Here is a 17,354-nt window from a genome sequence, read left to right as displayed (position 1 = left end):
AGGCAGCTGAACCAGTCTGCACCTGTTTTGTGTAAAGCTGGATTCAAGCCTTGTTTATCTGTTCCAGCTGGCTACGGCAGTTGCTGCAAGGATTATGTTACTTTAAATCTTCAGATAGCCACCCTAGGCAGACTGTGTCTTAAGAAACACTTAATCTATTTTTTTCCTAATTCTTGCAATGTTTGCGTTATGCCTGTAATACCTATCGAGCCCTTCTTGTATCTGTAAAATGAAATGAGCATGTAGTCAGATGCATATCGTATCCAAAACTGTGATCTCTTTATTTATTTTCTGAAAGCATTTGCATCAATATACCAATATTCTAATGCTAGTGTTAAAGGGGAAGTGTATGCACCATAACCACTACAACTCATTGTATCTATAGATGAGATTGTAGGTAAGTGACATAAAGTTTTAAACACTCGCTGGTTAGTGCACGTTGGAGGCCAGCATCCAGGAATGGCTAAATCCAAACAGAGAAGACGTGAAAAAGGAAAGCTCGCTAACAAAGATCACTGTAAGTAGATCGACAATATAGATGAACGCGGGTCCAAATAAATTTGTTTAAAACATAACTTTTATTAACAAAAAAAAAATAAAATAAACACTTTAGCAATAAACAGCATGGAACATACCTCCTCAACATGACAAAAGCGATTCTCAATTTACAAAAAGAATGCATTTTGTATGGACAGCACTTGAAGGACGACTCAGAGCACCATAACAACTTTTTTGCAATTAAGTTGTTATGGTGCGAGGAGGTCCTGGGTGCTGGCTTATCTAAAGGGGTTAAACCGTTAATGTTTGGTTTGACCCAAAACTCTTCAAGCTGTCGCTGAAAGCGTCAGTATTAAAAATGACTGGGAAAAATGTAATCAGCATTTAACTCCCCAATACGCTTGAACCTTTAAATTTCCCAATGCCATCAATAGCCTTTAAAAAACCTCTCTTGGTGGCTGTAACCGAATAGCCAGAAACTTCTCTCTGGATCCTGCACGTGCTTGTCACACCTGACACAGGGTATCTTCTCAGACGTGGAGGATATTGCTGGACGATGGAAGAGCTGTTTCTGCTCTCTGGTCATCAACGAGGAGTGCCTGGACTTCTGTGGGTTTCCATGGTGGCATTACTCTTTCTAGTCCTGCTTTTTCCAGGGGTGGATTTAAATGTCAGGCGCCTGCAGGCACAAAAGTCTAATAAGCCCCCTGCTCCCCAACCCCAAAATAAGGCAGAAAAAGTATAATTAATTTCTTAACTGGACATTGCACTCCTAAAAACATCTAAAAAGATTAACTTGAGAGGGGTTGAAGTTGTAGTACAAGGACTGTCTAGGATTATTGAGTTTACGGCTAGTGTTTTGTTAAGGGGACACTATTGTTACCAAAACAACCTTAGCTTAATGAAGCAGTTTTGGGGTATAGATCATGCCCCCGCAGTCTCACTGCTCAATTCTCTGTTATTTAGGAGTTAAATCACTTTGTTTATGCAGTCCTAGTCACACCTCCCTGCACTGACTTAAACAGCGTTCATAAACACTTCCTGTAAAAAAAACATCTAATGTTTACACTTCCTTTCTCACAAATTCTGTTTAATGTAGAATTTCTTATCTCCTGTTCTGTTAATAGTTTGCTAGACCCTGCAGGAGCCTCCTGTGTAACATTAAAGTTTAATGTACAGAGCAGAACATAAAAAGGCTGTATCAGCCACAGCAAGGGAGGTGTGGCCTGGGCTGCATAAACAGAAACCTAAGTGATTTAACTCCTAAAAGGCAGAGAATTTGAGCATGGTCTATGAACCAAAGCTGCTTCATGAAGCTAAAGTTGTTTTGGTGACTATAGTGTCCCTTTAATGCAGCACTGTCACTGTCTGGGGACTTTGCAGAATTTGTAAAGACCCTGACGTTGACATCGACTTTGGCAGTCTAGTGGCTGGAGGTGCAGTGAAAGATGAGTTTTACTTACGTGAACCTGTCTCTCGCGTGTCCCGCCATCTTCCTCCAATGGATCCTCTTAAGCTGTTTGTGCTTTAAGCGCAAGACTAAAACATTGAGGTCTATAGACAGAGTCTATTTATCTAGAAAGGAAACGAGATGAGTGTACAATCTACATCTAACTACATACAATACTTACATAAAATTAGATGTATAGTAACTGTAGCATAAGAATGAAGGCATGATGGGGTTAAAACAGTAGGAGCACTGGGAGGGCAAACTGGGAGATGTGAGAAAGATGTACTGTTGGGAGGAGAAGACATAATGGGTTATTAGTCACATGTTCCTAATAAAGTGAGGTTTTAGGGATTTTTATAAAGGTGTAGAAGCTATAGAAATGTCTTCATGTGATTTCCCTTTAATAAAGAGTCCTGACTTTATATGCTAAACATGCCCTTTAAATTTGTACATTTTATAACAGCGTATGTACTGAATATTCCTAGATTTTAATCATTGTGTAGGTTTCCAGTTACATCACAAATGTACTTTTATGTCGATCACAACATTCTACATCAGGTAAAGAATCCTCTGCGGATGTTGTGAGATAGCATTTGGATATTTGGAGAGGTGTTACGTTACGTAAATGAATTGGGGTACGTACATTTGCCCTGGCGTGGATAAGCCGTTCTTTATGCTGGATTTACTATTATTCACGAGTAATAGAACGTGTTGTGGTATTTGCTTCCTCTGTTATTATTAATGTCTGCAGAATTCCAGCAAACAAAGACCAGAACACAGTATGTTCCTGGTTCGATGAATGACAATAAAAAGAAATAAAGACAAGCATTGACTACAATGGAAATTAACAAACAGAGACGTTGCTATAGACTTTGCCTCTGCAAAAGACACAAAAACATCAATTAATTACATTCTCATGTACAAGGCACAAGGATATGTACATATTTGGTATCAGAACAGTTCTACAGATTTAGCCGAGTCATGGATTAAAAAGGCAATAATTAAATATCCAAGCAATTTGGTATCCAACCCTACCAGCAATGATGCAAAAAAACATAACAACACATAATAATACCATTTACTCTCACAGGAACTAAACATGAGGAATATGAACATTTAATTATGCATTATTTAATTGTGGTTATATCTAAGAACAGCTTGCAAAAGCTGCAGATTTCGTCTGCAGCCTTTCCAGCCCTCCCCTTCTTTCCCAGCCCAGACTTTATGTGACTGTCCAATCACAGACTTCCAATGCAGCTCAATGAGAAGTCTATGAAAGGCAGGTGCTCTGGGCAATTACTGCCTCTTGAGTTTAGCTCAATTGAGCTAACCAAACCAGGAAGTAACAGGGACAGTAGTGTGATTGACAGCCAGGGGAATGTTAGGAGATTCATTTATAAAAGTGAACATGTTTGTTGATTCAGCAAACTAAGGTGCTTCAGGGAACTCAAAATTGATGTTGCTAAGGCGCAATGGGAACTTCTGCTTTAGCAACCTATAAAAAACAAGAAACATTATAGGGGCAACGAGAGGATGCAGGTAAGTGTCAAACCATTCAAAAACATTTTGCCATTACCATAGGATGGAGCTAGTGGACTCCTAACACCATAACCACTGTAGCAAACCATAGTGGTTATGGAGCCTAGACTTCCCTTTTTTTACTGCAACCAAAATTACATGTTTATCAACAGGGAGATCCCTTTTTGATTAAAAAACTATTTCTAGTGATCCATTCTTCAACTGTTATCCAACGTATAACAAAATTAATTTAGCAACGCCCCATTATCAGGCTGTTCCAAGTGTTCCTACCTGGGGTTCTAACGCGGGGTTTAAGAACCATGATAAATGCTTTACTATCTGTATATAGCCAGCTAACAAATCCCAGGAAGCATTTTAAAACTGATGCCAATGCTCACTCTGATACACTAGACTAGAAGAAAGTGCAAATTAGACCGAGGACGAAAAGAAGAAGTTGGAAAAGGTGGAGAGGGAGAGAAAATAGGAGGAAGTACTGGGGAAAAATCTAGCATATAATTTGCTATACAGAGTACGATTTTAGGATTAGCACTGATTGCTGCATAGGGCGATGCTTATATTCAGCACGTTATTCACAGTCAAAGGTGGAAAATTGACAGATTTAGATTAATAGCTTGTTAGGTGTATTTTTACATCTCTGTAGTTTTTGCTTAAGTTCTTTAAGGATTATTCATTCAACTGGAAATTCTGGGGGTAACGTGGAAAAATTTGGTAAAATAAAGAAAATTCACTTCATTTACTGTCTTCCTGAATACAAAGTGAACTGAAATGAACAGAAATGAGTTTCAATTTGGAGTCAATCCAGAAGTGGATTCAAATGGATACTATATAGCTATATAGTTAAACCATAGTTTATTAACCAATGATCATTTTTTAAATGTTTCTGACTTCAATGTTTGTTTAAGCCTTTGTCTCCCAGTGTCACATGTTCATCCTCACCTTGTGGTGTCAGTGAGGATAACTACCTTCCTGGCATTGGTGGTGATGCCGGTCGGCGGCCCTGTGCCGGTGTATCTGCCTCCGGCGGCATGCTGAAAGACGCCGGCTGCTGCGGATCCATACCAATTTATAGCCCCATGTCTGCCCATGGTATTGATGATGACAACGTGCGTGTGACGTCACGCAAAGGACGCGCACGCACGTTCTGCGGTCATAAGCCGGATACGGCCAATCGGATTTAAAGGAGATTTATTTCAACTCCTTTCTTGCCTTCCCTCATTGCCCTGTTGTGTTTTCCCTTAGTGGTTGTCCAAGAGTGTGTTCCTGAGCTTTTATTTCTGGTTATTGACTTTGGCTTCGTTTTGACTTCCCTGTATTCTGGTATCCTTCACTTTTGGCTTTCCCTTATCGTTGTGTCTGATTCTGTGTCCCCGACCACGGCAAGTATTCTGACTATTCTCTGGTACGTTAAGTCCGGCCATTCTAAGACCCGGTAAGACGTTACCTTTTAGTCCTAGTTGGGAACTTTTTCCAAACTCGACCTCGCAGCTGTCAGTGTGTTTTAGCTCAGCTACCCTCTCCCTCTACCCAATATAATTCATTCTCATTTCTATTCTGTTCCTCTCAGACTTGAAGAAAGATTGAAAACGTCTAATTAACCGACACGTGGAGCCGGATACTTCCTGCTACACACTACATTTGGAGCTCAAGTTAATCCCTTGCCCCCCACCCCAAAGCATCACCCTCTCTGGGATCTGATCTGACAGGCGCTATCATATTATTTCATGTTTAATAAGGTTTGATGCATTAAAGGGCTGCAAATGTCATTGTTTTGCTGTCAGTAAACAGCCGAGCCGTCTGTCAGCCTGTCAGTTGTGTTGTGAAGTTTCCAGTGCCCTACATTCTGAGTGATTTATTTTCTGTTTAATTCAGGTTTCTGTTTTGCTACCTATTCTTCTATCGAGTACCCAACGGTGGTCATTTCTTAATCATTTCAATTTCCAAATCCTTCCATTATGTCAGACACTATATAGCTCTACAACTATAATAATGGCACGGGTAGTGAGAGAGAGACAGACAGACAGACAGACAGACAGATAGATAGATAGAAAGATAGATAGATACTTGATAGAAATACAGATAGATAGATAGATACTGTATAGATAGATTGAATTGTTTCGGGTATGGATTTGGTCATTATTAAGGTGGCTTCTTGGATGTCCTATAGTCTTGGACGAGTGGCGAAGTTACTCCGTGAGTGTACCATGACTGTGCTGTATTAGATCACCAGGATCTGTGCCCCATTGAAGCTGTGTGCCCATTCATGAGTGGGAGAGAGCAGGAGGTAAGAAAAACGTAGATACAGCTTTACAAATGTATAATTCTTATTGTTTTAATTGATTGATATACCACTGCCTTTTCCAACTTGCCTCTTAGACCCAGCCCCTGTGGACGTTGTGAGGTGTGGAGCAACAGGACATCAGTAATATTAATATGATACATGCTCATACTAAACTAGGAAAGGAATAGAATGACCTGCTACAAACCCAAGGCAGACATTGTAACACTCCTCTCTGCCTTTTAGCTGAGCAAAGTTTTAAAACTCATTGTCTTAGTATAGGAGGTAAATTCCAAAATAAAACAAAAAACATGAAAGTAACAAAACTAGCAATTACCTTGAAAAACTTCAAAAATAAATTATATAGATTAGATAGATAGATAGATTAGATAGATAGGTAGATAGAATAGATTAGATAGATAGAATAGATAGATAGATATAGAGATAGAAAGATATGGGATGGAGGCTAGGAGAGAGCAAGGCCATGGAGGCATAATGACTAATCCATGTAGAATCAGGATTCCCATGACATTACTGCTAATTCGTCCTTGGATATATACCATCAGATAACACAGGATATGGAGCCTCGAAATGGTCCAATCTTATAGTTCTTGTTGTGGTGAATGTACTAACAAACTATTATTTTGGCAGACATTCTTTCCAATTTGGAAATGGTAGTGATGGGTTGAGCAATGGAGAAGGGTTGTGGTTGCCTCCTACTAGGTGACAAATGTCTTGGATGTCACTGATTGTTCTATTGAGGACACAGTGTTGTAGGGGGGAAAAAAACAATTTTAAACAGAAAAACATGAATTCTTCATAAACGATCACACAACTTGTATTGTCCAACAGTGCACAAGGAGGTTGAATACAAATAATCTTGGCTCAAGTGAAGACTCTGGAACCTTCATCCATCATGAGTCATGTCTTACTGACATGTCTGACAATGGACAAATGCCAGAAGATTGCTCCTGTGTGAGTAAACAATGCAACAATCCAGTTCCTCTGATACAATTATGCAAATATTGTTATCTGTTTCAAAATGTTTAATTTGGTAAGGTATTTAGATATCTTTCTTTTATAATTTTAATATTTTTGACATCCTCTGAGTACAGCAGGCCATTTGTAAAATGTTAACCAGAAGACTACTTGTTCCATTCTGGAATAGATCATTTAATTCCTAGACAAGTATCACTGAATTGAGTCCTCTAGGAAATAAACAGTATATATCACTGGCAAGGGGGCAGATGAAGCTGAAGCTCCAGGCTGATGCCCATGGACTGGCGGACAATGAAATTACTTAAGGTAAAGCTAACTTTGCGCTCTATACAAATGCTCTTGCTGCTTCAGTCTCTCTAACACTGTGGCATGTCCCTTTTCTTCTACACTCACTACATACACTTTTTCTCTGTCACAGACTGCCTGCTAGTAAGAAGGTAAGGAGATGTGTGGACAAGTAAGTGCTAGGGGACAGTGCCCAGAAAGTGTCATCATAAGATGCATTTGCGTCAAGCTCAGGGCACTGTCTGCATAGTAGGCCCGTAATTGGCCAGCCTGTTTGATTGGCGGGCAACCTGACATGCATTCACACCAGGCTGACTTTCAAATTCTCAAGTGAGACATGCCCCCTTTCTGGGCATGATCGCCCCTTTGGGTATTGTCGTTTAAGTGATTGGTGTCAGTGACCCACTCTTTTACCCCGCCTACTGGCATCATGTTTTATTGGGTATGGATTTGCTTGAGAGATTAGCATAAGGTATGTATTTTCTGATAGCTATTGTGTGAGTTTTCCACCAGCAAGCAGGAAGGTATGACTGTTTTATACTTTTCTGTCGAAAAGATTCTGTAATCAGGCCCATTGTAATTGTCAGCCCACTGTCATCAACTGTCATCAACCACAGGCTGTCATTTCTTTATAGGAAATATAAAGAACTATAACCACCTAGCGCTTCGCCCATTAACAATCAACTTATTGCATTTCCAATTTTTTGATGTTTTGCAGGTACCAAGTATGATGTCCTGTTTACTTTGCCGCAAATATCATCGTCATAGCCTCGATCTCACCCTGGTGTGTTTAGACATTCATTAAACACATATATGACATCAAGGGGATAATGAACCTTGATGGATATTTAAGGGGACACTTCTAGATACTTCTATGGAAAGTACGTAATTGGCTAAAATTCTGAAAATCCCTGATAGCTTGTACTAACCTTCTTTTCATGATATGCTCAATGTTCTTTTACATTTTTATGAATGATATCCAAATAAAGTGGATGCATACACCCTTTTTTTCTTCTTTGTATGCTCTCTCTATGCTGACTGCAAGGTACTAATTATTATAATAATTGGAAGATAAGATAAATATCCAGGCATGCCTGAGCTTTCTTCTAAAAGGCAGTCGTTTATCAGTAACAAAACAATAGAGAAAACGTTTCGCAAAACGTTGTCTCCACTTTATTGTTTACCTCTTTAACGCTTAAATTACTGGCAAAACCATTTTGCCTTGTTTACCCATGGAAAGCTGGGGAAACTAAATCATGCAGATTACAACTGTTTGGTTCCTGTGTCCTGCGTGTGTATTTTTCAGATTTAAAAATTCAGTATACACTATGCAAAATGGACATGGGATATACATAAAAAAATAGATTTACCATTTCTTCACAAATCCAGTTCTCTTGTTCCCACCAAAGAGGTATTTCCTTTTTTAAAATAATTTAAATAATTACACTGGCTTCAAATTAAACAATGTCCACCATTCAGACTCTTCTTTTTCGAGTAGATTAATTTTAGAATTAAATTACTTCGCTTTTTTTTTTCTAGATGAAAGTGCATTCAGTGATTTTTCTTACAACTGCATTGAAATAAATTTTCCCCAATTTGCTGCTACAAATTCCAAGTTTAATGAATTTCTCATCTTTTCCTTCGCTTCCAGGAAATATTTGTTCTCATGCTATACCATGTTTCGCAAATTGTTGCATAATTGATTATGCAGAAAGGCCAGTTCTCCATGTTTTATTCTGGGTATTGGCATATATCATGCGCTGAAGGGCACAGGTTCCTGACCTACTTTTGAAGCCATGATACAACAATGAATAATGAATAATAAATGTCTTCCTTCAGCCAGCGTCTACAGTACCATGCACATCAATGCCGTTCTGGATTGGAATAATAATTAATTTACTTGTCTACCTTGTACCAAGCATTCAAACCCTTGACAGTAGATCAGTAGCCCCAAGAAGAGACTGGCACTCTGGGAATCTGAGACTTTTGGAAGATACATTAGCCATAGGGCCTGATGGAGCTGAAACTCCTGGCCCACGCATATGGAATAGGCCCATTGATTAAAAAAAAAAATTGTGGACCAGTGAGCGCTAGGTGACAGTCCCCAAAAATCATAGAGCAAGCGCATCATTAGACACATTTGCGCCAAACTCAGGGTGCTGACTGCATAGTACACCCTTAGTCTTTTACTACTCTGCACACACACATACGTGAGTCTTCAGACGACAGGTTTCAGAGCTTGTGATTAGTGAGAGAGTGGAGTTACGAGGTTAGTTGAGACATGAATGCAAGAGATTAGCACAGGGTATGTGTATTCGTAGGTATACATCCTGTGAATCGGATTTCTGTCTATTAGACTCTGTAAGTAGGCCCATCACGATTGTCAGCACTAGGCCATAGTATTATTATTATTAGCATTTACAGAGAGACAACTTATTCAGCAGCACTTTATATAATTATATTATAAAGGGGGGAATTTAACAATAAATGAGATAATTACAAAATGTTACGGGAACAATACAAGTTACTCTGGGAGACCAGAAGGTTTTGTGAGACTTCTAAATGATTGAAGACGAGGTATATAACCAGTTGCTGTCTGATACATTGTTTTCGAAGTAAACTGACTATGCAAATTGTCACAGTGTTTTGTTTTTGTACAAACAGAACGTTACTTTGAATATGAAAATGTATCACCTAGCATCCTATAAACATTCTAATCCCATTTCAACACACTCTTGTTCTTAATGTTAGTAATGATTACCTAAAGCATGTTCTGTACTATTGGCAGTACATTTTAACCTGCTAAATACAGGAGAACAAAACACACATCTCTTCACAAACCAACCAAAAAAAAAAAACAACCATTTTATTAAAAATCATCGTAACCAAATTCAATGGTGAAAAATGTTTATTTCAAATTTTTGAAAAGTGCATTTCTTAAAACTTGGAAAAAATAATATACATTAAAATGTAGTTATGATGAGTCTATACATTTTGAACTACATTAATCACAGTTAGTGCTATTTGACATATTTTTTTTTGATCTGTTATAGAGAGAAATATAGACTAAGAACAATTCTCCTTTAGAGCTATTTATCTGGCATGGCAGTCTTGCTCTAAAATTTGCAATCCTCTTGTCAATTCTCTGTGATTCTTGGTTTACAGTAGTTTATTCGTATAGATTAGGGTTCTCTAAACTCGGGCCCTTTAGATGTTGCTGAAGTTCAACTCCCATGATTCTTTGAATGAAATAGATAGCCAGAGAATCATGGGAATTGTAGTTCGGCAACATCTGGAGGGCCAGGTTTTGGAGAACCCTGATATAGATTTATATTTACCTATTGCCAACATTAAAGGGGAACTCAAAGCACCATAACCACTTCAGTCATTTGAAGTAGTCATGGTACCTGCATTTTGTATGTGTAGCGTTTAACCCTTCTGCTGCCAAAAGTATACCTCCACCTCCAGCGGCGTCATTGGGATGTCATTAGCATAAAATTAAATTTGAAGCCCCTAATTTAAGTACAATTGTTTATCTTTATGTTTTTTGATGCAGGTTTGTGCAGAATTTACTAAAACGTGCATTAGGAGTATTGGAATGTTCATGATAGTGTAAGGGTTTTATGAATTTCCACTTTAAATACAAAGTTCCATAAATATAAATTCAAATTGATTATTAGTAATTCCCATTGGTAATTTATAGCTTGAATGTCTTGTCGCCAATCGCCATACTGTAATATATTTATATATTTTATGAGGAAAGAAATTTGTACCTGCTCGCTGTGTATCATATAAACATAAAGCCTTGATTGACCAAGCAATAAGAGCCATTTGCTAGTATCTGCAGTAACTGCAGTGTTTGTGATGGGGGCTAATAACTAAAGCCCCCATCGAAATCCTTTCATTTCCCATGCAGGACAGAGATTAAGCATGTGCACAATCGTTGCTATTGTTAATATGTTTGTATTTTGCAAGTTGCCATTTGGATATTGCCTTTCTTATCAACGTAAGCATTTTCTCAAGGATAGCAATGTGTGACTTTCTTTATCCCAATTTTCAAGGATCTGCCAATAGATTAGGTAGCAATAATTAAATGACCTTGTTAACTGCATGCGTGTTGCAATGATATTCTTTGTACATTCAGTCCTGTAATCTGGATGCTGTAATTTTGAGGCCAAAGAACAACCTGTTTTCTTTCAGATTATTATGCTTATGATTTGTATTTTTATTAGGTAGCTGTCAGGGCACCAACTAGATCCGCTCCTGTCAGAGAGCAGTCATGGACTTGGCGGGCGCATCTTGTTGCAGCAGCGTTCCCATTTCCACGTGGAAACTTCGCCGCAACGAGTTGCGCCCGCGGTTTACACTTAACTTACTCTTGTGGTCTCGTTTTCCTCTCCCCTATGGACTGGTTGGTGTTATCCCGGCCCCAGCCCTTGACGCTGCAGAGGTTTATCCCGCAAGATGGCGGCTGTGCTAGTCATCCACTTCTGACTAGTCACCACTTCTGACCCGTCTAGCCGACATTGCCACACCATGCCCAAAATGGAGGCAATCTTTGCAAGCTTCTGGGTTGCCCTGCAGGGGTGAAGGAAGCTTGTGATTCCTTGCACTGCCCTGACAGAGGGGCCCTCGTACGCATCTCGACTCAGAAAGCTAATGTCCCTTCCACCATATGCCTGCCTACACCGAGGCCCACCCGAGGAGCAACCTTACCATATCACCAAGAAAGGCTGCATGTTACCAATGACAAAAATCAATGTCAATCATTGCTCAACAGGCCACAGATATTCTCCTGGATAAGCAGAAATTAGCCTCCATGGCTCCCTGGAGCTGACAGCAGCTTTGGTCTGGGGCTGGTGGGAAGCTTCATTTGGCTACTTGGACTGTGCAAACAAGTAAGATGTATGCCAATATGAATATTGGCTGACTGCCTCCTGTTTATCCTCATGAGCTGGCCAACATGTAGACTGTGAGCACTTCCTGTCCATTGCAATGCAGCTATCATCCGAATGATCTGCGGTGGGACCCTAGCGGTTTTACCTTTGATCCCTATTAGGCTTTCTCTTCGTCTCATTTCAATGACCCGGTGTGGTCAACTTATCTAGCTCACCTCCCCTCCAAAAACTGTGTATATTTGTAACATGTCAAGTTTTCTTATAGCGATTTCTCCTATCTTGCATAATATTATTGGTATGTTATTGTCAGAATGCCTGTTAATCTCTGTACTACAAAAATAAAGATTGACAAAAAAATAAAATAAAAGATTATCCTAATAATCTGTGTTAAGATTATTTTTATTATTATTTTTATTGTTCCTCCACATTTTAAAAAATGCTGGTTAAAAAACAAATCTCTTGTTGACTCATGATGCTTGGTGCAATGGTTGACTAGAGACATATGGTGCACTATATCCTTTCCAACATGTAGGTCACAAGTCATGTAATCAAGCCTCCATCTTGGTTTGAGCAAACAATTTGGCAGAATACTGTATTAAAATATCTTCTTCTAGAGAACCACATATACTAATGCTCAACAACTTACCGGTGATTAGCCACATGATTTGGTAGCCATATTGTATTGTCCATATTTTTTTCAAACATTTTCTTCTCTTAAACCAACATTTTATCTGCCATACATGTCCAAAGTTCTTTACCATGGTTATTCACAGTAAGTCGATATCATTATCAAGATAGCCGTCACGGTTTTTATTTCACTGTTAAATATATGGTTTCTCAATAGCAATAGTGAACGGTAATATGGAATCTGGCATCTTTGTAATGTATTTGTCTACATACAATGCCCATGGATATGCTTTTTCACACTCTTATGCTTTGCCCATTATGGTTAAAAAGGTATGTAGTTTAGAAGCCATTTTGAAATTGTCATCAAGAGCAAAAGTGCAAAATGTAGTATGGGGGCACAAAATCACAAATTCAAGCAGCCATTTTGAATTTTAAATCTTTCTAATTTACTTCTCTACATGCAATAGTTATGCATATGCTTCATCCATGCTCTTATCAATCGTATATCTGGCAAATTAATGGCAACTGGCAACAGCAAATTTATTCCTTTGTGTCCAAGAGCTGCATAAGTTTACATTTACTTCACTTCTGAACTTTGTTACAACCTTTTAAACATATTATGTATGCAATATTTGTGTCCACGCTTTTAATGTTAGTCACCATGTTCTGACAGCCATTTTGATTTTTTCAATCAGTTTCTAAAGGTCATACAACTGTATTTATTTATATCAAGACTTAAAGGACCACTATAGGCACCCAGACCACATTAGCTCAATGAAATGGTCTGGGTGCCAGGTCCATCTAGGGTTAACCCTGCAGCTGTAAACATAGCAGTTTCAGAGAAACTGCTTTGTTTACATTAAGGTTAACCCAGTCTCTAGTGGCTGTCTCATTGACAGCCGCTAGAGGCGCTTCCGCGCTTCTCACTGTGATTTTCACAGTGAGAAGACGCCAGCGTCCATAGGAAAGCATTGAGAAATTCTTTCCTATGGACTGATTGAATGCGCGCGGCTCTTGCCGTGCATGCGCATTCGGCAGATGACGTTGGAAGAGGGAGGAGAGGCCTTAGCGCCGAGGGAGCACGGCGCTGGAGAAAGATAAGAATTTAACCCCTTCCTCCCCCTACAGCCCGGCGGGAGGCGGACCCTGAGGATGGGGGGGGGGGGGGGACCTAAAGACCATATAGTGCCAGGAAAACGAATTTGTTTTCCTGGCACTATAGTGGTCCTTTACCTATACTACTACTTGTTAAACATAAGATACCTGCAATATCTCCACATGTTTTTTGCCCATACTATTGTGTTTGGCAACCTAAATCACGTGCTCTGGAAGACATTTTGTTTTTTTTTGCAATGAATTTTGCATGATATTAAAAACTCAACAAATCTACAACTTGATGTGTTGATATATATATTGATCTAGGTTTCGATTTGTTCAAGGGGAGTGAAAGGTCGCGCTATACCGCCCAATGACAGTTCCCTGGTGTCCAACAGATGTGGACACCAAGAGAACAAATTTGTAACAGTGGGACCGGACCCCCAACTGAAATTGGATTTATTGTGAGGCCTCTAAGCATATGTCTAGGAGTGTGCTATATCCCTATTCTCATGCTTGGCCACCATAACTACTACAACTTTATTGAGTAGATATACTGCAGGGACTTTTCTACACTTTCTAACTTGGCTTTCCAAATATTTGTACAGCATGATCATGAATGGCATGCTCGCGTAGAGCAAATAAGCCTTGTTGATTTGAGAGCATTGTGTTGAGAATGAGTGTTTGTAAGTCAGGCACTAGTGAAGTTTGATGTTGCGTCATTGGTATTGTCATTCGATATGATGGGCGGACGTTTATGAGTCAACATCTTTTAAACTGTCACTGTGACATTTGCCCTATTCTCTATGACTAGGATTTGTTACTAACGGCTGGTCAGCGCACAAGCCAATAGTCCCCAGTAATTGTCTGAGAGAACCAATGGACTGGATAGCGTGCAGTAGCCACCCTGCCAGTTAATACATGACGTAATCATGGGAGGACCTCCAGTATCATCAGACGCCAGATCTGCAATAAATAAAATAGAATTATCAGCTGAATCTGAATAACAGAGGATTTATTTTCTCCTACACCCCCATCTCTTGCTTACAGGGCTTATCTTTTGGATTTCCCATTTTTGTCTTTCCTAACTATAAGGTAGTTTCCAATCATTAAAAAACAAACAACAACAACAACAACAACAACAACAAAAAATACCCACAACATAAAAACCGAGTTATGTAAGGAAACATGTAAACTTGTTAGCGTGTGTTCATTACAGTACACTGGAAATGGTAAAAAAAAAAATCAACTCATTTTGGGTTAATTCACGGAACAATTAATTGTAGTGGCTTGAAACTCAAACTCTAAAAAGTAGGAAAAAGGCAGTGATTTGGTAAAACATGTCTTACTAAGCTGTAGCAACATCTTGGCTACATTGACCTATATTTTGCAATATGGTTTTCAACACACTAAAATTTGCTGCAATAGTTAGTCACTAAGCTCAATAAAATTTAGAAAAAAACAGTCAATCCTGGACCCCCCCCCTCCAATTTAGCAGCTGTGACAGACTGGGCATTTTAGCCATAGTTTGCCATTCAACATTTAAGTTTAGTGAATAATCCTCAAAATAATTCTCTAAACTCTGAATGCTCCCTGTCTGGCTCACATAAAATAACCCAAAACTCTCCAGGGATATCCGGACTGCAAAATCTGGGCATTGTTCACAAGATTGATCAATGTCTGCATTTTGCAACAACAAAAAAGTCAGCATTGCCTTGTACGTAGTCTGAAATATGGAAATACACAACCAAATGCTCATATTCAACAGACCCTGCCACTATCTGTCTGCAAAGTCCATTCAACCAAATGTACACAATTTAGTTGTACTACATTTGCTGGCTGATAGTGAACAATTCCAGTACAAACCAGTACTTTACAAAGATCTGTCATTACATTGGCAGCATTTACATAGCTAACTCCTCGAAAGAGAGGTTTACATGATCCTGTAGACCAGGCTTCCTGGTAAACTCTGGCGCTCCACATGTTGCTGAACTACAACTCCCATGATTCTATGAATTAAAAAGATAGACTGAGAATCATGGGAGTTGTAGTTCAGCAACATCTGGAGGGCCAGAGTTTGGGGAAGCCTGCCTTAGACTGTAAGCTCATGGGCAGGGCCCTTTAAATTTCACCTTGGCCTGTTTATATTGTATTGTCTTTTTTCCCAATTGTACTGCGCTGCAGAATAGGTCAACGCTTTATAAATAATAATAATAACAAAGTATTTAACCAGGAAAGGTACATTCAGATTGCTCTGGTTTTTAAGTACGTCCTGGGGTCGTTACTTTTGCCCCACGTCCAGGGGTCGTTACTTTTTCCCCACGTCCAGGGGTCGTTACTTTTGCCCCACGTCCAGGGGTCGTTACTTTTTCCCCACGTCCAGGGGTCGTTACTTTTGCCCCATGTCCTGGGGTCGTTACTTTTTCCCCATGTCCAGGGGTCGTTACTTTTGCCCCATGTCCTGGGGTTGTTACTTTTGCCCCACGTCCAGGGGTCGTTACTTTTGCCCCACGTCCAGGGGTCGTTACTTTTGCCCCACGTCTAGGGGTCGTTACTTTTGCCCCACGTCTAGGGGTCGTTACTTTTGCCCCACGTCCAGGGGATGTTACTATTACCCAATTTAATGGTCCTCATTTTATCTAACTCTGAAGGATGAAGGGCTGAGTTGCCAGTAATAAAGAAATAAAATGATGCCCCCATAATTAAAGCAGAAATGTTTTGGTTATCAAAGGCTAAATATATTATTTCACAAACATTATGCTTGATATTAATATGGTTTATTTTCAATATATTGTTCTTATGAATGATTTATCATAATAATTGTAGAGAATTGACCAAGGATGGCTGGAGTGGGAAAATAACCTTAGATATTTTTATTTTATTTATTTGAGCCTCTCTCCACATTTCCTGGTTTTAGTCAATGAATCTCTCTGGAGATTATTTTTTTTTTTTTGGTGAGGCCAGCACCGGGTGACGTCACCGTTGTAAACACCAGCCGCTCTGAGCGGTTGCCATGGCGGCGGGGAGCGCGGCTGCGTGCGCCAGGTGGCGCTCTCACGTCTGACGGCGCGCTCTGGGATCGGCTGCTGCTGTCTGCTTTCCCTCAGGCGGCCCGAGCGACATGTTAGGAGGGGAGCGGGTGGCGGCGGAGGTGGCGGGACCCAGCGAAGAGACGACCAGCCCGCCACAGAGAGCCAGGACGGCCGGCCTGGGCAGCGAGTAACGGACCGAGCGAGCACAGCCGGCCCAGCCCCCCCCCGAACCGACCCGGGACAGACAGAGAGCCAGGGGGGAATCACAGGACGGTGACGGTGCTCTGGGCCGGGACAAGATGGCGGCGGCGGCCGGAGCGAGCTGAGCATGCAGAGGGGCCCCGCTCACTGCCTGACATGTCCGGCACAGCCCTGCACGCTGCACCTCCTCCTGCTCTATGAAGGTAAACAACAACAACAACGGCGGGCTGGCTGGACTGCCACTCCCAGCACGCTCAGACCCGGGGGATACGGAGGGCTGGCTGGACTGCCACTCCCAGCACGCTCAGACCCGGGGGCTGGCTGGACTGCCACTCCCAGCACGCTCAGACCGGGGGGTACGAGGGGCTGGCTAGACTGCCACTCCCAGCACGCTCAGACCCGGGGGAGGGAGGGGGTTGGCTGAGCGTGATACCACTCGGTATAGCTGTATCTGG

The 17,354-nt window shown here is 40.5% G+C and overlaps 1 protein-coding gene across 1 annotated transcript in view; it reads left to right on the top strand.

Moving 5' to 3' along the window:
• The first annotated feature begins 16,745 nt into the window (after positions 1–16,745).
• HIPK3 (homeodomain interacting protein kinase 3) overlaps positions 16,746–17,354 on the top strand; it is an 88,089-nt gene continuing 87,480 nt past the window's right edge. Inside the window, exon 1 of the mRNA XM_063437595.1 lies at positions 16,746–17,102. Within this exon, the coding sequence (XP_063293665.1) occupies positions 17,027–17,102 (76 nt within the window). The 5' untranslated portion in view covers positions 16,746–17,026. The remainder of the gene's footprint in view (positions 17,103–17,354) is intronic.

Source organism: Pelobates fuscus, chromosome 12 (genome assembly GCF_036172605.1).
Source record: "Pelobates fuscus isolate aPelFus1 chromosome 12, aPelFus1.pri, whole genome shotgun sequence".
NCBI lineage: Eukaryota > Metazoa > Chordata > Amphibia > Anura > Pelobatidae > Pelobates > Pelobates fuscus.
This window is presented reverse-complemented; position numbering and strand designations above follow the sequence as displayed.